At 36.5% G+C, this 24457-nt stretch overlaps 3 protein-coding genes and 1 pseudogene across 6 annotated transcripts; 1 reads left to right on the top strand and 3 right to left on the bottom strand.

Annotated features, from left to right (window-relative positions):
- Nucleotides 1-1036: 1036 nt before the first annotated feature.
- LOC111014556 (protein LIKE COV 1) lies at nt 1037-11581 on the bottom strand. Its single transcript, XM_022289341.2, has 7 exons — nt 11251-11581; nt 9940-9992; nt 9659-9768; nt 9126-9293; nt 8943-9040; nt 2001-2127; nt 1037-1534 (listed from the first exon to the last, which is right to left on the bottom strand). The coding sequence occupies exons 1-7, from the start codon at nt 11398-11400 to the stop codon at nt 1437-1439; spliced, it is 804 nt and encodes a 267-aa protein (XP_022145033.1). The 5' UTR covers nt 11401-11581; the 3' UTR covers nt 1037-1436.
- A 2229-nt stretch (nt 11582-13810) lies between these two features.
- On the top strand, nt 13811-14418 carry LOC111014529 (dynein light chain 1, cytoplasmic pseudogene; annotated as a pseudogene).
- A 1570-nt stretch (nt 14419-15988) lies between these two features.
- On the bottom strand, nt 15989-20239 carry LOC111014584 (uncharacterized). Of its 2 annotated transcripts, none has more exons than XM_022289376.2 (4): nt 19377-20239; nt 17294-19087; nt 17057-17207; nt 15989-16754 (listed from the first exon to the last, which is right to left on the bottom strand). In XM_022289376.2, exons 2-4 carry the CDS (start codon nt 18941-18943, stop codon nt 16135-16137), a joined length of 2421 nt encoding a protein of 806 aa, XP_022145068.1. In that variant the 5' UTR covers nt 18944-19087; nt 19377-20239; the 3' UTR covers nt 15989-16134. The 2 variants fall into 2 exon arrangements, with proteins under 2 accessions (XP_022145068.1, XP_022145067.1); XM_022289375.2 differs by having other exon boundaries at nt 19221-20239.
- Nucleotides 20240-21766: 1527 nt separating this feature from the next.
- On the bottom strand, nt 21767-24182 carry LOC111014502 (putative protein ABIL5). 3 transcript variants are annotated; one of them, XM_022289263.2, is made up of 8 exons: nt 24050-24182; nt 23761-23843; nt 23267-23414; nt 23075-23174; nt 22612-22648; nt 22329-22471; nt 22061-22116; nt 21767-21968 (listed from the first exon to the last, which is right to left on the bottom strand). In XM_022289263.2, the coding sequence occupies exons 1-8, from the start codon at nt 24128-24130 to the stop codon at nt 21873-21875; spliced, it is 744 nt and encodes a 247-aa protein (XP_022144955.1). In that variant the 5' UTR covers nt 24131-24182; the 3' UTR covers nt 21767-21872. The 3 variants fall into 3 exon arrangements, with proteins under 3 accessions (XP_022144955.1, XP_022144954.1, XP_022144953.1); XM_022289262.2 differs by having other exon boundaries at nt 22329-22516; XM_022289261.2 differs by having other exon boundaries at nt 22329-22531.
- Between the last annotated feature and the right edge of the window lie 275 nt (nt 24183-24457).

The raw sequence follows: 24457 nt of genomic DNA on the forward strand, positions 1-24457 counted from the left end.
TTGATATCTTCGTATCCGAGAATCAACAAATTCGACTCCGCATTGTTCACAAAATTTCGAATCATATTTTTTATCTCCGATTACTCGATAATTTCCACAAGCACAAATCCCGCTTTTTATAGATTAGGGTTTTACATAATTGAGTGAGTTATGCTACCGTACGCGAGAATGCATTTTAATAACATGCGCCACCCCACCCGAGAAGTACCCGGAACCTAAAGTCCGGATTAGCCGTTGGATGGAAATGAACGGAGAGTTGCGATTTAACCGGAGTGACCGATAAATGGATCGAATATTAGTACAAATTAGAGTGTTTCTTAATTGCATAATAAATTTTAAAGTAATAGTAATATTACTTCTTCCTTTTTTTTTCTTTTCTTTTTCGAGGTCAAATGTTTCTTTTTTTTCTTCTTTTTCCAAGTTTAATTAAAGATGGATAAAATGTCAAAAAATTTATCAAATCAGCAGTGGTGGGTTAGTTTTACAATATTTAACCATAAATAACGTTACAAAAAATTACAAGTGATTGAGAAATGAATATACTGTATATCTCCAATTTTACGTTGTGAATTCGATCCCCACCTCAAATTGAACTTGACATATATCTCCAACTTTGGGTCTCAAATTGGTGTCTTAAATTGTTGCTGCTTCATTTATTATACAAATTATTTCATAATTTTATGAGGCAGGAGAACAAAATAGTAATTGTAAAAAGAAAAACCATTTGATTCTCTCAAGATAGCCTTTATATTATAGTTTCACAGAATGATTTACCAAAACTAAATATTACATCAACTACTTCCAAATCATTTCATTTCTTGGCTTTTTAATTAAAAGAAGAAAAAAAAAAGTACATTCACATGTTGCTTGGTCCCAAAACGTGCACATGAAATGTGTAAATCCTACCATTTGTAAAATATATGATCAGATATTCGATTCATTGTTTTATTTGGAAACAATTCAATTGTCACATAAAAGCATAAAGAAACCGTAACTTGCACATAGTTAAGTGGAAATCACCCTACAATTGGTGGACTAAAAAAATCCAAATAATCCAAAATTTTACTACGATGGGATGGCAAGTTCTTTAGTTCAGTTGAAGCATAGAAATGTTGCTGCAAATATGTACATGCTCAAATATACATCTGATGCAACGGAATGTAACTCACCAAGAAGAAAGTATACATTCTCGATTGAATTAGAATGAAGTGAAAAACTCTAATGCTAATGCACTCCCATCCGGTCATCCCCATACTGAATCAACAAGTATTCTAAAATCTAACCCATATGAAATCAAACCCAACTACCATAATCAAATTTCTATTACAAGTTATGATTTGCCGACACTAAAGGTTTTGGTGCCCAACTCCAACGACTGCATCAGCGCTTAAGATGGTCGATTGATTTGCGCAGCCAACAATAGTATATATTCAGTCTCAGCTTCTAGTCAATCTTCTACTATCAATTGGTCTGGCGTGTGAATCCAGTATGGATAGAATCTGAGGCATTGACATGCCTCCAGAAACCACGATCTCTGCAATTAAAGAAATGAAAGTTTTTTACGGTTACAGAGTTACCGGTCATCCTTATAATAGGACTACTCAAACAGCTAATTTCAGTCATTTGGTGGTGAAACACAATTTCAATACCATCAATCCGCTTGGTTCTGGATTATAAGGTTGTTTTTTCAGACAAATGTTTCATGGAGAAATTATTATGATAAGAAATATTTGACTTGCACACCCGGCCACCCGGCAACAAGATCCTCCTCTCATCCTTCTTAAATAGTTTTTTTACCCTTATATTTCTTTCTTAAATTATTATTTCCTTACAATCAGAAAACCTGTCCCAACAGCCACAACACACTCAAACCTACAAGATAATCCATATATCCAGGACTTTGAAAGCAATAAACGGGTATTTCATTAATTTCAGGAGAAACTGCCTTTTCACTCAGGCAAAGCAATTCTGGACATAATGACATAAAAAGAAAAACTCACCAATTCCTTCCCGTACAGATAAATTCGGTCTAATAACATCCTGTGAGTTAACTAGGAAAACATCACCAATGTAAAGATGATTGGTGGGAACATAGACACAACATAGCTCCTCCTCTCCAGAATAATTCTGCATTTAGAGGGGATAAAATGGCCGGTCAGAATATCAAGCCTTGCAGCACCTGTCACATTACAGGTTATGCCAATTGCGGCAAAAAAAGTGACACATAACAAAGTGCATAATTGCCTTAACCACCCAATTATAGGAAAACAGCACTCCCACAAACATAGAATTCAAATATGCATATTGAGCATCTTAATCCTCCGCTTAAGGCTGTCCACAAATGGTTGGTAGTCCATCCATATTCATAGAAGTTTCAGGACCATGGCACTTTTTATTTTTTTTGATAATAAACAAAGATTCATTCCAAAAGAAAAGAGGAGACCGAAAAGAGGCATACAACCTAGGGTCAAAGGATCGAGAAGACCCTCCCTCAAGAAGCTAAGAAACTATACAATCAAGGAATTCCAACTCTGAAAAGTCAAAAGAAAACCGTAGTTACCAAAAACCTTCTTGTGGATAGAAGCCCACCAAGAAGCTGTATGCCTAATATTCACACAAATCTTCAATAGAGCTCTGTTTCTCTGCAAAAATTATGTTGTTCCGTTCCTTCCAAAGCAGCCAAAGAAGAGCTCTCGCACCACAACTCCACAGGAGATTTTCCTTTTAACAAGGATCCTCCAAAGCCTTATTCTATAAAATCATCTATTTTCCTTGGTAAGCAGAGGGCCAAGTCTAGATAAGATGTCAGGTAGTTCCAAGCTTTTGCAACAAAAGGACAATGTAAAAAGAGACGATCCACCGTTTCTGTGTTCTTGAGACACATTCCACACACTGAGGGAGAGAGGGTCCACTGAGGTAGTTTCCTTTGAACTTTTTCAGCTGTGTTTGTGCCCCTATAGAAGAGAGTCCAGAGGAAAACTTTAACTTTTTTTGGTACCCTGAAATTCCAGATCAAAGATGCAGTGGCTGCATTTAGCTTCGGAGAGGGGAGGTAAGAGCCATAAAGGCCGATTTCACTGTGAAGACACCTTTGTTATCAGCAGTCCAGCACAAAGAATCGTTCTCAGATCCTAAGACCAGCCCTTCAATTTTCCCGATGAACATTGCCCATCTATCAAGTTCTCTGTCAAATAGGTTCCTCCTTAAGCCGAGGTCCCATGTCAAGGCCTCTGTGTTCCAACAATTTGCTATAGAAAAATTCCTCTTAGTTGAAATAGTATAGAAATCTGGGAAAGTAACCGAAAGAGGGAGAGAGTCTGTCCAATTATCTTCCCAAAATCTAACTGAAATCCCCAAAGAAACTTTGTACATAATAAATCTGCTGAAAATTGGAGTTGTTCTTTGAACATCAATCCAAGGTCTGCCTATTGAAGAATTTTTGGAGGGCTTGGACCACCATCCAAAAGGCTCTTCCTCATAAATGGCAGCAATGACCTTCCTCCAAAGATTGTTCTTTTCATTCGCAAAGCGCCACACCCATTTCATCAAGAGGGCAGTGTTTTTGTGTGCTAGCAACCCAACTCCCATTCCTCCCTGTTGAAAAGGGAGCACAGTCCAGGACCATTTGACTAGATTCCCAATCGGCCTATAATTCCCTCAGTTCCATAGAAAATCCCTCGTAAGCTTTTCCATAGCATCTATCACAGCCTTTGGAGCTTTAAGGATGGAGAAGAAATAAGTTGGAATACTATTCAGAACCGCCTGCGCCAAAGTAAGCTGACCCCCTTTGGACAGCAGCATGGGCTTCCATTTCTCCAGCCTTTTGTGCATTTTTTCCACCACTTTTTCCCAAAAATTGTACTTCCGATGGTTGCCTCCAAGAGGGAACCCCAAATAAGTGAAAGGGAAGGTCTCTGTCTTGCAACCCCATGCGTTTGCCCAGAAATTAACTTCTGCAGCACTGCAATTCACCCCTATGACAGCCGATTTAGCGATATTCAAAGAAAGGCCCAACATCTGGAGTAAAATTTGAATGATGCCCCACCATCTTTCCATATTCTTCCTAGAAAAGGGGTTGAAAATCAGGACATCATCTGCATATTGAAGATGAGTTACTTCAATAGTATTTGTGCCTATAGGGAAACCTCTTAAGATCTTCCTCTCATTGCAAAAGTGAATTAGGCGACTTAGAGCATCTCCCACAATGGTAAAGAGGAAAGGAGGGAGGGGGTCACCTTGTCTTAGCCCTCTTTTAGCCAAAATCTTCCCTTTTGGCTTTCCATTGATCATGATAGAGAAGTAGGCAGAATAAAGGCATCCTTGAATCCAACCCTGCCATTTAAGGCCAAAACCTTTAGCTTCGAGGGCAGCATCTAAGAAGGACCAATCAACTTTATCATAAGCCTTCTCAAAATCCAGCTTTAAAAGGAAGCCCTTCTTTTTTTCTTCTTCCAATAGCTTACCGTTTCTGAAGCTACCAAAATGGCATCTAGAATCTGACGACCTTCCACGAAAGCGGCCTGTGAATCATGAATTATGTGGGGAAGGACGCTTTTAAGCCTACTAGCAAGGACTTTGGCTATGATTTTATAAAGGGAGGTCACCAAACTAATGGGTCTATAGTCTTTAACTGAAGTTGGATGAGTCTTTTTGGGAATAAGGCAGATGTAGGTCTCATTTGTTCTTTTGTTGATAATTCTCTTCTCAAAAAAATCTTGGAACACAATCTCTAAATCTCCCTTGAAAGTGTTCCAAGCCTTTTTCATGAACTCGTTGCTCATTCCGTCCGGACCCGGTGATTTGAGAGTCCCCAAATCCGCCACAGCTTTTCGGATTTCTTCTACTGTAAAAGGGGCCTCTAGCTGTTGTCTATGAATTTCTTGTAAAGGGGACCACATCAAATCATCTATCATATAACAAGTATATGCGGTTGTGGTATAAAGGGTCTCAAAATAACTCAAAATTTTTGCCTCAATATCTTTCTCTGATGTGAGCAAGTATCCTTGGACAGACACTAGATCCCCAATAAAGGCACGGTTCTTCTTATGTGAAGTCCAACGATGAAAGAAGTGGGAATTTTCATCCCCTTCTTCAAGCCATCTAATTTTCCCTTTTTGCAACCACAAACGCTGCTCATTGATGATCAAATCGGTAACCTGTGCCTTCAGGTGCTGCCTTCTATCAATCTCCTCTACTGTTAGGGCATGCAATTCTTCTTTCTTATCAATATCACTGATAATTCTGATCAGATCCGCCTTCTGCACACCGATAAGGCCGTAGACCTCATTGTTCCACTTAATGATAACACCCTTTAGACCTTTAAGTTTCTCCATAAAACCGTAACCAGGCCATCCCCTAAGGGTGTTGTCTTTCCACCATTTATCTACCATCGGAAGAAATTGGAGAATCGAGCCAAACATTCTCAAAACGAAAGGGGGTAGGACCCCATTTAATAGCCTCAGAAGCCATCTGGATGGGGAAGTGGTCCGAAGTTGTGCGGGACAGTTTAGAAACTCTTTGATTAGCAAAAACCCCAAGCCAATCTTTAGAGACAAGGAATCTATCTAACCTTGATAGAGTCGGGGTGCCTCTCATATTTGACCAAGTGAACGAGCCGTTGTCCAAAGGAAGATCTAATAAGTTCATCGCTTCAATAAGAGCATTAAACTCTTTCATACTTCGAGTGATTCGCCCTTGTTTTTTGCTCTGTTTATCTGAGAGCCATCTTGCCACGTTGAAATCACCTCCTACACACCAAGCACCCTGGCATTTGTTACCTAAGCCTTCTAATTCCCTCCAAAAATCGACTCTATCTCTTGAAGAAGAAGAGGGACCATAAACCCCTATAAACCAGCCGTTCCTGCCATCAATAAGACTAAATTGTAAAGTAATTGAGAAAGTACCCAACAGAGAATTAGAGATATTGATCTTTTGTTCATTCCATAAAACTAGAATACCCCCTGCTGTGTTTTGAGCATCTAACGAAATCCAGCCGACGTGTCTAGAGCTCCAGAGCGATCTAACAAAGCTTCTGTCTAAGGAACTTTGCTTCGTCTCCTGAAGGCAAACCAAGTCTGGATTTGAATTCTGAATAAGATACTTCACCAGGGCACGTTTAGAGGCCGCGCCTAATCCTCTAACATTCCAGGATATCAACTTCATCTAAAAACGGTTGGTCCCACTTCTATAGTCTGCTTTACTAATTTTGCTTCATTTTCCCAAGTTGCAAGCAAATTTCTAACTTCTCTGCTTCCTGAAGGGTTTGTCTTCCCACCTGCCTTTCCTTTTTTTGGGATTGGTCTGATGCACAAATTATTTGCCCACAATTCCATAACCATGTCTTTGGTAAAAGAGAAAGCCTTCTGTGGAGTGTGTTTTTCCTCCTCTGTTTTGTCTTCTTCCCTAGTCTCTGGTAGCTGGCAATCTAAAGGAACTGACTCTGCTAGTACTATCTCTGTTCCCTGTTTTTCCCAAGCCGTCTGTGTCTCATCTTCAGCACTTACATCAAAGCAACTATGATAACCCTCGGGAAAAACTGTAGAAGGATCCCATGTATTCAACCCTTCTATCCGTGGGAGTTCTTCGCTAGACCAAGAAGACTCTCATGAGACTTCTAATTGAATTTCCTTCTTCTTAGCATTCTCTGCAATTTCCTTTTCTCCTTCCTTCTTTCTGATTTTCTGTCTTTCCTCTTCTGTTGTAAAAACAACCCCTTTTTTGAAAATCGGAGAGCCTTTTTGTTCTTTTCTAAAAGCAACCTGTTTTGAAGGTTGCCCGAAGTCTGTGGTTGAGCCCTTGTTCTTTTTTAGTACCCCTCCTTTAGTGAAAGGCTCTTTTTTATTTTGCGTATGGGTCTCTTCAATTCCTAAAATAGGATCTGAAATTCTGTGCTCAGCTGTGGGACCCGTTTGACAGCTACCCTCCTTTCCTTCTGTCTTTTCACTAGTCTCTGTCGTTGAGCGTCTCAAGACAGTTGGGTCTTTCTTAAAGGGGAGATTTGCTATGACCACTGGGTAAAAGAAGCCATCCTCTGTCCTCCACCGGTCCATTGGACGGAGACCTGTGTTTCCCACCAAACCTCCATGGAACCGTGCTGCAGCTTCCGGCGAAAAACTGCCGTGGACCTTGGCTTCTTTTCCGATCAGTAATTTCACATCCTCGAAGGTCGATACATGCGCTAAAAAGGAGATATCTTCATCTTGAATCTTGATTCCGGCTGGGATAAATCCACAATAATTACTCTTGACCCTGATTGCTACGTCCATACATTCTATTCTCGCCGCGTTTTCATCTGCATAATCAATAAACCCTCCAAAAATATCTCCTATCTTACAAAAGAGGTCCTCACTCCAGAGATGCAAAGGAATGTTCCTTAGTTTCAACCAACCCCCGTAGAAAGGGACCGTCGTACTGAATCCGTGTCTATCTTTGTTCCATCTCTCCACTTTAAGAGTTAGAGCCCCAAATGTTACCCATCCTCTATTCATACAGAGAAGCCTAGCTAGCTCTTCATTCGGGCATTTAAGGATGGCCTTATCTGGTTGAAAGGCATTAAGAATTAACTCTCTGGAGTTGACTTTCGAGTGTAGAGAGTACGAGCCCCCAATCGTCGTGGAAGTCCCTTGGTTATAACTAGGACTTGGTCCCAGTCAACGAATCTAACCTCTTTATACAATGGCTGCACTTCTGTTTTCTTCCTTGGAATCGGATAAGGGCATAAGAGAACTGAAGCATATGATTTTTCTGATGAAGGCCTATTAGGGAGTTTTGCAGGGCTCGTTGATTCGAACCCATTCAGGAAATCTAGCAAAAGTTGTTTGAAGGAAATCCAGCCTTTGAAAGCTTCCCCTACCGGGACAACTAGGTTTGTCTTTCCTCCTGAGTTTTGTACCTTGGTTATCTCAATGAAGCTTCCTCGTTTGTTTGTGGTTTTTAGGATCCAAACAAAACCATTTGCACAGTGATTCTTCCGAAAAAACTTCTGGTTTTGAGGTGAGAGAAGAAGGTCTGATATAGCATCTGTTAGTTAACCAAACTATAACCACTTCTTCCAAGGAAACTGTAAATTTTCTTTGTAGATGAAATTCTTCAATCTGGACCACTCTTCCTTTATATCTCTGATCAAAAGAGCAAGAGAAGGATTTGTTTTCTATCCTAGTGGTTAATCTCCGTGGAGCCATGTCGGAGATTAATGGTGATCGGAAGGAAGATCACCGTAGACATCGTTCTGGGGATGGATGAAAGGGAGGAGAGAGAACGGAGAGATAGAGAGAAGACATGATATTATTTTGGATGGACCATGACACTTTTTAAATATAAAAACTTAACCAAAACAAAATTTCAAAATGGAAGATAGATTCACCAAATAAAATAAACCTTATAACAACACAATGCTAAGAAGCATGAACAAAAAAACGTGAAACAAAGATATGATAACGAGTAACATTACATGACTTTCTACAAAATTAGGATATGAACGCAGAAATCACTCAATAAAATTTATTCGTATACTTAACAATGTTGATGATTTTCATGCTCAAGTTAAGCATGGGTGTGCTTGAGGAATAAGGGTATTATTGGTTGAAGATGGTCCTTATTTTGGACCAAAGTTTCACTTTAAATTATGAAATTTGCATTTAAAATATAACATTCATAAGATAACACACATGGAACCAATGAAAAGTAGAAAAATCAGTTACATATTAGTAATGCTACGATGTCATGAAACAAATGTTAGTGAAGGTTCTAAAACCAGCTAAATATAGATTATCAACGTGTCTTACAAGAAATTTCAAAGTCAAATATATCCACAATTATATGCTTCTACAAAAAGATCAGCCATTTCTAGTTCATAATCCAAATGGAGATACATTACCCAAACTAAAATCCACATGCTTCCTAGGAAGAATGTTACTAAAACATTGAAGCACAAAATAACATACCTGGAGAGTGACAGTTGAAGTAATGAACCCAAATGCATATTCACCAACACGGGGGTGCCTAATGATGGCAACTTCCTTGAAGGCTTGGGTGTTTTGATCTAATATAGATGATGATAAGATTATATAGATGGTTCATACATAAACCTGACCATGTTAAAAGAAATATACTTAGGAAAGGTGTACCTGGTGAAATAGCAGAACTAATCTGCTTAGAGGCATTGTATATATGACGAACAAATGGCATGCGCTTGATGAACCACTCTCCAAGAGCCAAAACAGAAGCACCCAACCATGATGACATGAATACCCCAACAAGGAAGATGAACGTGACTGATGTTGCAAACCCAAGACCTAGCCAAGAAACAAGAATAAGCTTTTGATAATAAAACTGGAAATATACAAGTTAATAGGTTTGTCATATCGAACAGGGATTCATCAACCATTTGGAAAGATGGGCATTTATATTTTCAATATTACCTAGTCAACATATGAGCAAGCAAAGAAAACAGACATCAATGGTAGATTAGATTTGGCAAGATGAGCATTTATATTTTCAATATTACCTAGTCAACATAAGAGCAAGCAAAGAAAACATATATCAATGGTAAATTCACTAATCACTCATGTAGGTAGTTGATCAAATACAGATCAAACAAATTGCACATAAATTGAATGGGTGGGCTGGGAAGAAATGTGAAGTGATAAAGATTGCTTACCAAAGATATCAATTCCAAGTTGAGCATAGATCGGAGAAAAAAATCCATCAACAAAGTGAATAAACCACCATGTTATATAGAAAGTTATTGCAATTGGAAATAGAATGACACTGCAAAACAGCCAGATGGTAACATGTAAAGGAATTAAAATACTTTTCAGCAATTTGAAACCTATCACCCTGCCAATTGTATTTTCTGAGTACAAAAAAAAAACAAAAACTTCATTCCATTTATAAAAAGAGAGCAAGAGCAAAATACAGAGTTGAGAATAAAGAACAAACCATCCGGTCATGAACTTTTTTGAGGCCCAGCTCCTAAAGACTCTGTAAAATGTCTGCACAGTATATAAAATAGATAGTTGAACCCACCATTGGTGATAGAAAAGATTAGTAATTTGAATCACAAGTAGTTACCTGTTCCAATTTTATATGATAGGAAAAGCTAAAACAAGCTCAATACATACAAAGAAGATTTTAACATTCTCCATCAGATAATTAAGTTAGTGATGTACACATCCATAGACATTCCAAATACATTATTAAAAAAATTTGTACTTCGAGCCAGGAAATCAAAATGTGAAATAGACATTTAAAAGATCGGAGTTTTTAACTTTCATACCAAGTAAATAATCTTTCATCGTGATTTATCGAATTCACGAGAATTGTTAATTTATTGGAATATGATCCAAAAATGTTAATTTATTGGAAGAAAGTCCATAGTCATAGGCGGGAAGATAAGATATCTTCTCAAAACTCAAAGCCAGGAGGACAACAAACACTCTCTAATTGACAGTTAAGGAGACAGTAGAATAGTTTAAGTCGTAATAAGCCGATCAGAGACTACACGGAGAGAACTGATTGACACCAATAGCTTTAATAGATGCAATGAATAGAAAGATGATCAACATCCTCGTCACTTTCATTTGTGGGCACGCAAAGTAGAGGAGACGTTTGGAGATTTTTTTTCAACCATCTCACGTGTGTTAATGCACTAAAGTGATACAAATCAAGGAACGAATTTAACCTTGCCCTTCCATACTAGTATCTCTAGGGAGGGGACTGAAGTAATAAAATAAAGTTTTAGAGAGTAGACTCCCGACTCGCCGAGGATCCATCAAAGTGAAGAGCGTATTTCAAACTATTGAACAAAGTTGATATAATTTCAGCTACAGTTCGAACCTCGTTACGTCCCATCAAGGAAGTAAACTCCAGCGTTGAGAAGATGACAATTGAGGACGATATAGTCAAAAATATATATTTGAATATTTGAAACCCTCGTCAGTGCAGAAGCACCTTCGCAATACCAAATTCGAAAAACTTCCACATGCATGATATGGTAGAGCCAATTAATTCAAACTAGATACGAAAAATCTCGTGCTCCCCTTGACATAACAATCCACCGAGCAAGACAAAGGAGAATACGAAGAGGAATACAAGTAGAAATGCATAAACTGAAGACCAATAAATCAGACGGAACCTAAAATAGCCTATGACAAACTGAAATTTCAATAAAATAAGCAATACCACTCGCTAGCTTCCAACAATCAGAACTGTAGGTAGAAGCATAGTAAAGTCAAGAGAAGTCGATGATACCTGGCGGCCAGTCTGCTGCGAGGACGATAAAGACGACGAGGGCTTGGCGGAGGCTTCGTCATTTGGCGAGCCAGTGACCGGAATTAGAAGCTCTAGGTCTCGCTCTCTATCTCTGCCCGCCATCACGATCGCCGCTTTGTCGTCTGCCATCTCCGGCGACCCCTATTGGGAAGATCGCCGTTCGCACAGCTTAAAAACCTTCGCCCCGAAGAACGAAGACTGCGAGCAACCCTTTGAAGTTTGAATTCAGAGAGAGGATTAAAATAGAAGTACTTTCAGACGACGAAGCACTTCGAAATACTCTCCAAGATGCTTGCCTTGCCTTGACTATTCTATTATTAACGTTTTAAGCTTATTTTATTAATAAATATTAACAAAATGCAAAGTACTTCGTTCATTGATGAGCAATCTTGTTTTTGTCTGACGACTGAGAAAGAGAAACGCAGAAAATAGGGAATTTTTATGAAATTTAACGATTTATCAAATTTTCAATCATGGTGAATATAATGTTAATTAGCAAAGTATTTTTCTAATGAAATTTTATGTTAAAACATAATATAAATTTTCATGCATAATTTTCTTTTACATGTCCGTAGAGTCAACCTCAACATAGTTTGATACTTATCTACAATCAAAATATTTTTAAATTTTCTTCCTCGTCCTTGTATTGTAAAAACTAGATTAAAGATTATACCAATTATTTAAAAACTTTCACTAAATGTTTGAGATAATGTAAAAATATATATTTATATTTATATTACGGAAAAATGTGCTCAGAATTGATATACAAATTGATCCACAAATCTATAACCTAGGCACAACTCACCAATCGAAGTCGAGCATACATACGACATGATGTGGCAATGTGGCTTGGTCGGAGACTCAATAAAAATGGGACCTTGGGTGAGTTTTCCGCAATTGGGAAGGTGTTGTTATTCTTGCAGACAACATATTCGTCGATAAGTGTGAAGATGCTAGAGGCTATAACTCTTTTGGATGGGAGGCAAATTTTGAAGTTTATGGTATCCTACCTAATTCAGATGGAGACTGATTCAGCTAGAATTGTGAAGTTGTTGCAAAGGGAATAAGATCTTATGGAAACGTGGATAATTAACGAAATATTGAATCTTCAAGGATTCGAGTAACGTCATCAGATTCAATGAGGTGGATAGGGATGACAATTTTTGTGTATGCTATCTAACGTCTTTGAATTAAAGGAATGAAATTTTTATTTCTAACTAATAATAATTATTTTGTATTGCATTTTGTTTGAACAATTCATTGAATAAAATTCAATACTTTTAAAAGTATGTCTCAAATAAGTTTTATTTAATACTTATCAAGAAATGTATTTTGTCTAACAAAACAAATGTATTTGTAAAAAAAAAATAAATAAACACCCGTATGTAGCAATTAACATTAAGTCAGGTTTTTATATCATATTATTATTTATGTTTTCTTTAAGAATTAATACATATGTTTAAATGTCAAAACAAGCATAGTTCAGCGTTAATTGACATATACTTCAAATCATAAGGTTGTGAGTTTGATCTCCCACGTACTACTAAAAATATATATATGTGTGTCTAAATAACTCAGATTGTGATTTTGTAACATAGTTTCATTCCACAATTTCTGGAGTAAAAAAAGAAGAATGATATTTTCTATTGGGCCACTGTTGGGCTTCAAAATGTGGCCCAATTTAGGCCGAGGAGAAGGTGCCGAGGCAAAGCGCGTTAGTAAATCAAAGTCAACTCAACCGTACGCTAGATCATCAATTGTTCTATTTGACTATCTTTAGTCTTGTAAACCGCCAATTACATACGCGCCACGCAAGGGCGGGGCTTCAGCCGGCAGCCGACCCCTGGTTAAATTATTCAAATTATGTTATTTAGAAAATTTTACTAAAATATTATTTTAGACCCGCGTAGTTTCGACTTTCATTCATTTGAACCATAAGAATGTTAATTTTGATACCTGTATTTTTAATTTTTATTTATTTTAGTCTCTTTATGTTTATTTTGATTTCTGTAGTTACTTTTAAAATTATTTTGGTCACTTAAAATTTATTTTTAATCTCTTTTTTATCAAAATTTCAACATAATATTGTTAGGGTCGTGAGGATAATGCAAATAAAGTTCTACGTTGGTCAGGAAAGATAATGATTCATGCTATATAAGATGGGATAATTATCTCCACTGATATGAGATGTCTTTTGATAAAATCAAAAGTAAAATCGTATCACTGTGAAGATACTTGTGATACTACTTTGGATTATGGGATACTGTTATCCCTAACAAATATTATCAAATTTAACCATAATTTACGTTGGATTTAGAAATTGTGTTAAAAATTTTGATAATTAGACCAAAATGGTAAGTTTTTTCATACATGGACTGAAATCAATCAAATTAAAATGGACAAAAATAAATATTTTGAATGTATGGGACCAAAAAGAAAGACAAAAAGATAAAAGGGGTTATTTGATTGATTGACACGTGAATGGAACGTGAGTGAAAATTCTGGAAAGAAAAAGAGAAAAAGGATACAAAAAGTTTGGAAGTATTCCATACGCAAAACACATCAAATCAGTAACCTTCGGCTGCGACTAGTCTGTGTAGGCGGTGGGTGTGAGAGAGATAGAGGGCTGTGTTCCAAATTGGCAGCCACAGCCATAGCCATTTCTTTTCTCCTGTGGCTCCAGTTATATAATAACCTTGGATTGGCAACAGGGCAGCAGCACAGCAGCCAATATATTTAATTCGATGTTGGAAGGGAAGGGCAGGGTGAAAGAAACCGACATGTCGGAGAAGATGCAGATTCACGCCATGGCCTCTGCATCTCACGCCCTCGATCTCTTCGACGTCTCCGATTGCCTCTCCCTCGCCGCCCATATCAAAAAGGAATTCGATCGCACTTATGGAGGTGGATGGCAATGCGTGGTGGGTTCCAATTTCGGCTCTTTCTTCACCCATTCCACCGCCACCTTCATCTATTTTGCCCTCGAAACTCTCAATTTTCTCATCTTTAAACCTCCTCCTTAAATCTTGAACCTCAGCTTGTAATATGTGTATCATATCATCCTTTCCTTTACTTGGCGTTCTCTTCCTCCCTTCATAAACTTCTCCTTGTAATAAGATTATTGTTCAATATTATCATTGCTTTACACGATTTTTCTTATTTATTGTTAATTTCGTGGTTTCCAGAATTGGTTTTTGTTTTAGAAAGTTATTCCAGAGTTTGACAACGCAACGTTGGAGAATGAACCCCTTCAAATGTATCCTTCAGAGCCCGGTTTCATAACGTAACTTATTGTTTTCTATTATAATCATTTTGTATGCATTGTAATTTAGTATTCTGAAATTTTGTTACCAAATTTTAGAAAATATAACAAATATTCATAAAAAAGTCTAATTTTAAAAAATTTAATGGCAATCAAATTTCACTTGTGTGTTTGAAGATTGGTATAAAATAAATAAAGAATACTCGGGGAACACGTCCTATGTAAAAATATAAAAAAGAAGAAAATATAAAACAAAAAACAAATTTTAAAAAGAAATAGCGTCCCTTTTTTTCTTTGGTAATTAAGAAAATAGAAGAAACAAGGAAAAATTAAGCAGAGACGAGAAAAGTGTTGCTCAAAAATAGGATTTTCTTAAAAATAGTGGTATGGGGTGTATTTTGAATCTCAACTCGAATATCTTAGAGATGGGGATAGACTCATGACTTCGTAGGAAAAGTTTAGTTCGACCTCGACTCGAGGAATCAAAGATTCTAATCGATAGAAAATATGCTTACATGTATGTAGTTTCAGTGGCTACAATTCTCGACACTCCCCTCTCATAAAATGTGGAGTATCACCTTTCTCAAAGGTACATAATCCTCCGCCATTAAATTTAGTTTGATTCAACACCAATTCCTACTCAGTGCTAACTTAAGCAGCACGTGGTTAAGTAAGTACATGTACATTCTAGCTAAGTTCATATTAGAGTCACCTAAGATGACAACTTGACACCCAACGCATATAAAAAAGAAAGGAAAAGTACAGTGGCTATCAAAAATCTTTTATATATTTTAAAATATATCACATGTTTTTTAAACTTTTCAAATATAACACAAATTTTTACTCATATCAATAGTATATTAGATATATAAGATATTCATAGTATATCACATATATATCAGTATTTAGATATATTACAAATGTATATCATTTAGATAAGTTTATCGTTTTAAAATTAGGCATTCGTTTAAAAAAAAAAACTATATTAAGATGTTAAAAAAGATAAATCAAATTATCAACCTTGAGTTGAGCTTTAACTCAAGGTGATTCACAATCCAGACGTCATAATCCTCCATTCATTTTATGAAGAAGAAATCTTAAAAAGATCCAAAGAAAAATGCATGAGAAGAGAATAAACTTTAATTCCGAAAAGAAAAGAAAGCACTTTTTTACGTTTCCTCATGGACGAGGACAAAGGTCGCAGTCTCTGGCGTGTGGGATGGGAAATTGGGAATGGGAATCCTGTTATTCTGCAAAGCGTCACATCGTTCCGGTCAGTTTTCTGTATGTAAACTTTTTTGTATTCTTCCAATCACAAATGAATGATCACAATTGCATTATTGAATCTTCAATTTTCTTTCCCAAAAAGCTACACGACGACCAATTTCCTGATTCCCTCCACCACGTCTTTCTCCATCGCCACCTGATTCAAGCTGCCAAAATTTACACCAAATACAATCCAAAAAATGCCCATTTCATTCCTCGCCTAAATAAGAGGTTCGTTCCCCTTTTCTGTTATGTCTTCTTCGACAAATATGCATGAGAAAGAATTAACAGATTTTGGGTTATGTAAAACAGAAGATACAGTGTTCTGATTTTTATTATATGAAGGACTCCTCAATCAGTCCATTCAAAATCAGTTTCTCTATGTCATTTACAACTTCTTCACTTTCACTTCTGGAGAATCCATTCTTCCAACCCAAATCCCACATTCCATTACTCACTTCTTTACACCATACATCTCTCTCTAGCACTGCATGTAGAGTGTCTATGCCACGAATTGTTTGATAACTCGTAAGAGTATCGATGTCGTCGCACACTTCCTCGACGAGTTTTTCTACAGAAATTTCTATCTTTGTATTGCTCCTATATCCTAGAAATAAAGAATTGCATACTTGTATGTCGGGATGGCATTTACGTTTCATGAGTTCGATTGCACAATCTATAAGATGTTTTGCATTGGGGGTTTTGGGGTCATTGCAGCAAGATGTATGCAGCATTGTTCTGCCATTTAGTTTGAGATCAAAAAGCTCCTCTGCTTGACTGAGGAATGAGGAACTTCTAAGAAACAATGCTTTCAGATTGGTTCCTTGATTGCAGCTTTTGGTATCTGTTTCTGTCCGAGTGTTGAGATGGAGATCAATAACTTCTTCAGTACTCGTGTCTATTTCGAGTTTGGGGCTCAACGGCGAGAGAGAGTTTGGGCTCTCCTTGCAGCATTCTACAATATTTAGGAACAATTAAGTATAAATCATAAGCATTTTAGACAATGTACAAGTACTGAATTAGCTTGTTCTACTTGGGATTCAAAGTTATTCAATCTCACTTAGAATCTCTCCTGGATGAAGATATATGAGTTATATATGCATATATATGGGAATGGAGGATGAATGCATTTTTCCTTTCCTTTTTGGGGTTGTATGTTAATGAACTTCAAGCCAAATAACAGACTGATTTAAGACAAATGGTAATAAGAACAACATTAGATACTGCAACCAATCTTTTTTGCGATGGACAATTTACCTATAATCTTTGTATCACATTCGTCGGTTTCCTCCTCCATAGTAATTAAAGCCATAAGGGTACTAGTGTTTCGATTTTTACTTTTTGGAAGTTCGACATTTTCATTTGTATCAGTACTCCTATCATCTTCTTTGGCTTCAACAATGCGGGTCTGCCAGATAAACACTGCATAAAGGATACTGAAGCACAAAAGAACAGAGTTCCATAAACCAAAAGTAAGGATAGGTAAAAACTCACAAGTGATTTAGCCTCTGACCGTGCAAGCACTGGTTTCTCCTTTTTCCGACAGTCACAATCAATAGACGTCGTTCTTACTGCTCGTCCCGACACAGAATCTGAAATGGAGCTACATTTTTTATGAGTTCTATTCTTTCTTGGATTAGTGGAGGTTACTTTTTCTTGATGCTGTGATCTTGACACAACTTTTTCTTTTGCAACAAATTCCTTCTTCACTGGTTTTCTAGTTGCTGCAGTCACTTTCTTTGATGTTAGGACTTTCTTATCATGCATTATACTAGATGGTTTCAACTTCTCCGCATCCTTTTTATTAGTATCTACGTCACCCTTTCTTAATTTCCAAACTTCTTCTTTACGTTTTGGGATTCTTTCTTCCTGAGCAATCTGTTTGAGTGGAATCCGTTCTGCCGCTTGCTTTCTATGAAATTTATCTGAACTCAAGATTCCTCCATGGAGATCAGAGTCATCGAATGACCAACAAAGTTCTTTCTTTTTCATTTTTCTTAGGATAGCTTTTTGGTTGAAAGCTTCCTCTTTCAGAGAGACGCGTGCTCGGTGTTCCTCCAACTCATTAGATGGAAGAGGCATGGGCTTTATCAACACAATTGGTGGTACATCTTTCAACCTTTGTTTGGAACCGTTGTTATGAAGCTTGAACTCTATATCAGAATCACTTTCTGTAAGCCTATTGAAGGGCATTGTTTCAAGTATTTCTCTCAAGGTTCCCTTTTCAGAATCCTTCTTGTCAACGACAGATTTAGACTTCGGTGCATTCAACGTATCAATGCGAAACAGAGATCTCCTATAACCAGAGATCTTTGTAAACTCAAACTCTTTCTTTAGAGTGGTTTGCTCTGGCCTTGATGAAATTTCTTCTAGCCCCATAAGCTTAGCAATTAGGTTACTACCTTTCAAATTCCTCTGTACAGATGTTGAAACATGGCAACAGTCCACATTATCATTAGCCATCGAAGACTGGCTGGAGCTAGTCGACGTGATTTCCAACCTCGAGTCGGAATTTATATCACGAAAACAAGATTTTTCACCAACTGTTGCATCACACGCCACGTCTCGCCTCACTAGGCTGTCTTTGATCACCTTTTTAATCTCATCAGCACCATCTGTGGAAGAACCATACCTTGAAAGCTTTGATCTTTGAACCTCAACTGGAAAACTTTGTTCTTCAAGATGACAAGAAACACTTCTTTGGTACTTCATCTTTAACTGAACCGACTGGTTCGAAGCTTCTTGCAACTTGGCCAGCATGATCAGCGACTCTTTTAAACTTGAAGTTCCTTCCAACAAATCCTCAGCAATGTCCTCGGATTTCCTGTCAGATCTCACCCCCTTAGACCATGAATCAAACATCTGGTTCAACTTCTCGTTTCCTCGGTAGACCTCCACGAGTGGAAGGGGAGATTGGCTATGAAACCTCTTACTCTTCCCTTTGGTGATCGGCTCCTCTTTCTCTACCTTAGATACCAAAGCCTTGTTTGGATTTCTACTAGTCCTATGGGTTTTAATCTTTTGTTCCATCCTCTGAGAATTTACTTTGGATTTCCTGATTATACTGCAATCAACCACCCCTTTTGGATCATCACAAGTGATAAATGATCTGTAAACCACTGATTTTACACCATCCAGAGGCATTTTCTCCCTCAGAAAAAAAAAATTACATTGACAGGGTCAGTTTCTAGTTGAAAAGTAAAGAATTCGAATTCCACTCAGTCCCAGACAATTTCCCTTAAAATATCTCCATGAAGAATCCTTCTACACACGCTAATGCTCGGACGGCTGTGTTCAAAAGAAAACAAAGCAAAACGGTTCATCAGATGAGCCAAAACAAACAAACGTGGGGAGGGGGGAAGGTTGATAATTTCAAACTCCACAACTTGATCAGCAGAAAGATTTCGAATATATAAACTACCTTTGTTTGATCTTCCCCTGAAGAAGCTTATTGAACTCCACACAGCTACTCTCTCTCACACACACAGTATTCTACACCATTTCCCCTCTATGTCGTAAACCATAACCAAAGAAGCAAAATTGAGAGAGGAAAAGGACGAAAACAGAGGAAACTTACGAAACCCAGAAGAGAACGAAGCGGAAAAGACACAAATTTGCAGAGAATTGCGACCCCCATGTGAAGTTACAGAGCACTAAAACGAAAGAGAAGCAGAGGGAGTCGGTGCATTGACTTCGTGGCAGCTGTAGCGGTAAGTTTCAAAGCAGAGCCGGGGAGGGAAGGAAATAGAGAGAGAGAAAGTCCAAGATTTGGAGCTCATATTTAATTTTAAAATAAAAGTTGGGGTTTCTTTTCCACGGGACAGCAAAATCGTTGAGAGATCATTACTTGTCATAAATGGGGCACACTTGGTTTTTGCCATACGTGTTTCTGCAGAGCCCTGAAGCAGCAAACTCCGTTTTTGAAAATAAAAAACAAAACAAAACCATGCTACTGAATCAGCAGAACCCTTCTTCACGTAACCTCCAGTTTTTCATGGAGCTCTGATTTTCAGAGTTTTGAACAAACCCAGACATTTTAAACAGGACAAGAGAGAGAGATATCTTGGGAATCGATTTCTTTTAATACATTGTTTACAGTGATTCTGTAGAAACATGTTTCTTGATATGAACCCAGAAGACAGAAATTTAAATGCAGTGACAGAGACACAGAGATGAGTTGTAAATGTAATATTGCTTCGTGGTAAAATTGTTCTCCAATCTGAAAATTAGTGATTAAGCCATTTTACCCCTTTCTAAAAGAACAGTTTCCTTTTTTTCTTTTCACTTTCATGGTACGAAATAAATGACGATGCCATGGCATGGCTTGCCGACCGAAGTTTGTGGGTGATTTTGTTGACCTTCGCTGCCGAGTCACTGAGTTTCCGGTAAAACAGGCCATGATTCTGGGTCGTTGATAATTAATTAATGTGTGGTTGGGTTCTTTTTTTAATTGAAAAAACAGCCGAAATGACGAGGTCTTTTTATTATTGTTCGTAGAAAAAGACAAGAGCCTTCAAAATCCAAACATAACTTTTAAAGTAGCTTACAATTTACATTAGTTTGATTTTGTTTAGGTTACTTTTATAGAATGTAAAATTTATAACATCTAAAAATAAAGAATTTGTAATGGATAGCGTAAGACTTACCTATATTTGTAAAAATATCAATAATTTTTGGAATTTGTAACTATGACAAAAGATTTGAATTTTATTTTCGAAATTTTATATATTGCAGGTATATAAGATATATAAGAATAAGATAATCATATCATAATATATATCAGTGATATATTAATGAGGTACATGTATTAGACGTATATCAAGTTTTAGGTAGGGTATATTTGACATTTTATTATTTAGATCTCTGTTTTTTTTTTCCATTTAATGTGCTATATTTGCAAAATTTAGATGTTAATGCTACATGTAGTATTTTGTTGCCGTATTTTCAAGTGATCCTTAAAAATGCTTATTTATTCGATGTTATTTATATAAATGTTTCTTGTATTATTAAAAATGATTAACAAAACAGTAATCATCAATATTATCAACTATAGCATTCATCCATGTAGTTTATCACATAAACATATTTTTCTTTGGCTTAAAAAAAGTCAATTTCTAATCGAAATTATGGAAATTTTTAACTTTAAGCAAGGCTCCAATGTTGTTATTGACATTTTACCCGAAAACATTAATAAGGCCTATAGTTCAATCATCATCGAAATGTTTTTGCTAATGTGAAAGTACAACTATGCATTTATTTTTATTTTTCCATAATGGGAAGAAATCTTTAATTAAAGAGTAGTTTATGACTTGGATCCCAATTGAAATGACGTATTAAAATATTTGCGTGACACTGAAATATTTAGAACTTATTAAGAATAAAATAACAATAAGAATATCTTAGAGCCTATCTAGTCTAGTCACCAATTTTTCTTGTCTTTATTAAATACATACTTCCTGCCAAATTCAGCCATACATAATCTATTAATATAGACTGAGATATTTTCGATTTGAAAATTGATATTATGTTAAAATACTAGGTTGATCTTACACTTTAAATCTTAATTCATTTAAGTCCCTGTATTTTGAAAATATTATTTTTTGATTCTTACACTTTTAACTTTGATTCATTCCCGCCAAAGCGAGCATAACTCAGCAGTAATTGACATATACCTCAAACATTTTAAGAGATATATTGAGTATAACATCATGTTAAAATTATAATAGAAAAAATGAGATTAAAAATAAAAAAAAAGTGATAAAATTAATCATTTTTTAAAAGTATAGGACTAAAATGAACATTTTTTGAAATTAGAAAGACCAAAATGAACAAATATTGAAAATATTGAAACCAAAATGAATCGAAGTTGAAAATACAATTATCAAAATAGTATTTTAATTTATCAAAGCTCTATAATTAATCATGCTCAGGCGAGACTAGTACTATGTTTTGCACCACTTTTAACCATTAAAGAAATCTCAAGCTAATATTTTAAGATATCTAAGATAATGGCTAAGAATATGCCAATACAATGCATTATCAAGAGCTGATTTTATTGATTCTTTTTATTTTGTCAAGCTATTTGTTTAGTTCGCTTGAGGAGGGAAAATATATCACTCCCAAGTTTTGATTTTCTATGGCGCCCTCGCTTTTGATGAGAAAGAGAAACCTGAAAATGCAATAAACCCAAAACAATAAAGCAAACCAAAAAGGAAAATTTTCAACTCCAAAAGCTTAAACACCATGGGATGGGATATGCACCTGGAAATGAAATGTGGAATTTGGACCTTTTGATCGCACAGATAACCCATCACCAGCTGGTAATAATGATGTACAAACCCATGCAAAGAAGAAGATTGTTAAGAAAAATTATAAAAAATCTCATTTTCAGAAAACCCTATAAACGAAACTCAATCGAACGAATGGAAGCGAACCAACTTCTTATCATTTAAACTCAAACTCAAACTCAAACATGGTTAGTGTAGCTGGATTGCAATAGAACTTTTAACATTAAGAACTTAATCTTTACCTCTTTGAAGCCCACCTAAAGTTTTCTCCTTGTCATTTTTGTTTGAAGTGAATCCAGGACTCAAGTTTTTAGCTGGAGACAAATTATAAGTATAGAATTTGTACAACAGAACTGGCATTGGCTTCTCTGTACAAATCTCCGGCCTACAGTTACCAACAGTCTTTGTGAATGGAAGATCGATCGAGTCCCTGTACTGGTTGACACTATAATCAAGCCACCAGACATACTTTATTTACACGTGCTGATTGTTGAAAAATAAGAGCCAGCAAAAAAGAAGGCGCACCTTGAACTTTGACTTGATTTTTCACCATTTTTGCTGACTGGAACAGCAGAATCATAAAAATTAATAGCTTTATATTGTTATGTTTAAAAGAGATGAAAAACTGGTTCAATTACAAGTTTAGTATCTAATGTTTTTGGGTTCTGTCTAATTCGTCCTTGAACTTTAAAAAATATCTATTAAGTTCATAAACTTCCATTTTTGTGTCCACAAAAAAGCTCTCTAAATTTTCAAAATATTGTATCTAATAGGACACCGAATCTTATTTTTATATCTAATAGAACTGTGAATATTAAAAAATATCAAGTAGCTCAAGGACGCAAACTTAAAAGTTGGGAGAATCAAAAGTTAAAGAGACCTATTAAACACTTTTTAAAGCTCAATGACCAATTAGACACGCTAACGAACTAAACTTTTAATTTAACTTGAAAAATGAAATAAGCGTTGAGGGAGAGTAATTGCTCACCAGTTGAGACATATTGGGGATGATACCTTGGCAGGATCTCGCTCCATCGAAGCCTGGACATTTCAAGCTTTCGCGCATACTGTTCGCAGGAGAAGAGCCTCTGCCAAAAAGAAAAGGTTCTTAGTGAAAAAAACATCCTAAAGCTTATGTCTGAAGAGTGTTGTTAGTATGGAATGGGACAAGGGTACATACTTGGTTTAAGCAACTCAATCGAAGCTCGACTTCATTGAAGGCATTAGTCTGAGAAATGCAGCTCTCTAAATTGGAAGTGACACTTCCAAGATGGTCAACCACCGTTACCATGGCCCTGCATATGTACTCTTTTGTATTTTCTACCACCCTGCAGTTCAAAACCAGTCTCATTTTTTACTCCATCTATGTTATGGGAGTGTTTAGGTCAAAGCTTAAAAGTACTTTTAAAGCTAAAGTATTATATTTAGAAAAGTCTTGGAAATGCTTTTTAAAGAAAACAACTGAGATGTATTTTTCTGGTTAAGTTTTTAGCTTTAAACATTTTTCTTCAGTCTCTCAAAATATACATTACTTTTCACACATTATTCGCCTTTTCTAATTTTTCCCTCCAAACACTCACTAACTTTTTTCTACCGACACTTTCTCTTCACACAAATTTCTCTCTCATATTAATTATTCAAAAAAAACATTTCTCATAAAGAGGAGAGACTCACTCGTTCTTTTCTTTAGTCTTCAAGAACGTTGATTCACAGTAATCTGCCGCTTGATGAAGCTGGGAACGCAATCCTTTTAGTTCCTGAAACCCAAATACCAATAATAAAAAAAAAGACATAACCCAGTAAAGTTCCTGCATGTTATAACCATCCCTTGGTGTTTCTTTTTTCTGCAGAGAGTTCGAATATCGAAAAAACGAAAAACCCAGTAAAGTTCACACAAAGTTTGATCAGAAAAATGCATTTTTTCCGGCAAAGATTTAGGATCAAATAATGGAGAAAGGTGTACCAGGAGAGCATTCTGAAAGCGAGTAGCTTCCTCGGCCTCCGTTTCTGCATTCAAACCACCAGAAGATATGAAACTCTGCATTCTCCTCTTCGTGCCTGAACAGATTCCAAAAGATAAAACGGTTGCAAAAAAAACTCTCTGGCTGGCTATTTTTATTTGGTAAGCCAAGAGGAAGAAGAGAAAGTGCCTCTTGTCTCTAAGCGGAGGAAGATAATGACTGTGGCCCTGTGATGCATCGATTCATTCAAATCAAATTTGGAATGGTATAAAAAGCAACAGAAAAAGTCCGAAAACGATTGAAGGGAGAGAATCTGACAATACTCTGAATCAAAAACAAACGAAAAAAATGAGAAAATGACAGAGATTGTTTCAGCCCGTGACTTCTATGTGTATCCAATAGCTGATTGA

This window comes from Momordica charantia, assembly GCF_013281855.1.
Source record: "Momordica charantia cultivar OHB3-1 chromosome 6 unlocalized genomic scaffold, Mcharantia_2.0 BLBB01000006.1, whole genome shotgun sequence".
Classification (NCBI taxonomy): domain Eukaryota; kingdom Viridiplantae; phylum Streptophyta; class Magnoliopsida; order Cucurbitales; family Cucurbitaceae; genus Momordica; species Momordica charantia.

Excerpts from the sequence above, each read along its gene's own strand:
- LOC111014556 (XM_022289341.2), bottom strand. The coding sequence starts at position 11,400 with ATGGCAGACGACAAAGCGGCGATCGTGATGGCGGGCAGAGATAGAGAG. Across the intron at positions 9,294-9,658 it reads ACTTGGAATTGATATCTTTG|GTCTTGGGTTTGCAACATCA; the intron begins GTAAGCAATCTT and ends TTTCTTGGCTAG. Across the intron at positions 9,041-9,125 it reads TAGTTCTGCTATTTCACCAG|ATCAAAACACCCAAGCCTTC; the intron begins GTACACCTTTCC and ends CATCTATATTAG.
- LOC111014502 (XM_022289261.2), bottom strand. The coding sequence starts at position 24,130 with ATGCAGAGTTTCATATCTTCTGGTGGTTTGAATGCAGAAACGGAGGCC. Across the intron at positions 22,649-23,074 it reads TCCCCAATATGTCTCAACTG|TCAGCAAAAATGGTGAAAAA; the intron begins GTGAGCAATTAC and ends CTGCTGTTCCAG. Across the intron at positions 22,532-22,611 it reads AAATCAAGTCAAAGTTCAAG|TGTCAACCAGTACAGGGACT; the intron begins GTGCGCCTTCTT and ends GCTTGATTATAG.
- LOC111014584 (XM_022289376.2), bottom strand. The coding sequence starts at position 18,943 with ATGCCTCTGGATGGTGTAAAATCAGTGGTTTACAGATCATTTATCACT. Across the intron at positions 17,208-17,293 it reads GGTCAGAGGCTAAATCACTT|ACCCGCATTGTTGAAGCCAA; the intron begins GTGAGTTTTTAC and ends TTTATCTGGCAG. Across the intron at positions 16,755-17,056 it reads ATGTGATACAAAGATTATAG|AATGCTGCAAGGAGAGCCCA; the intron begins GTAAATTGTCCA and ends TAAATATTGTAG.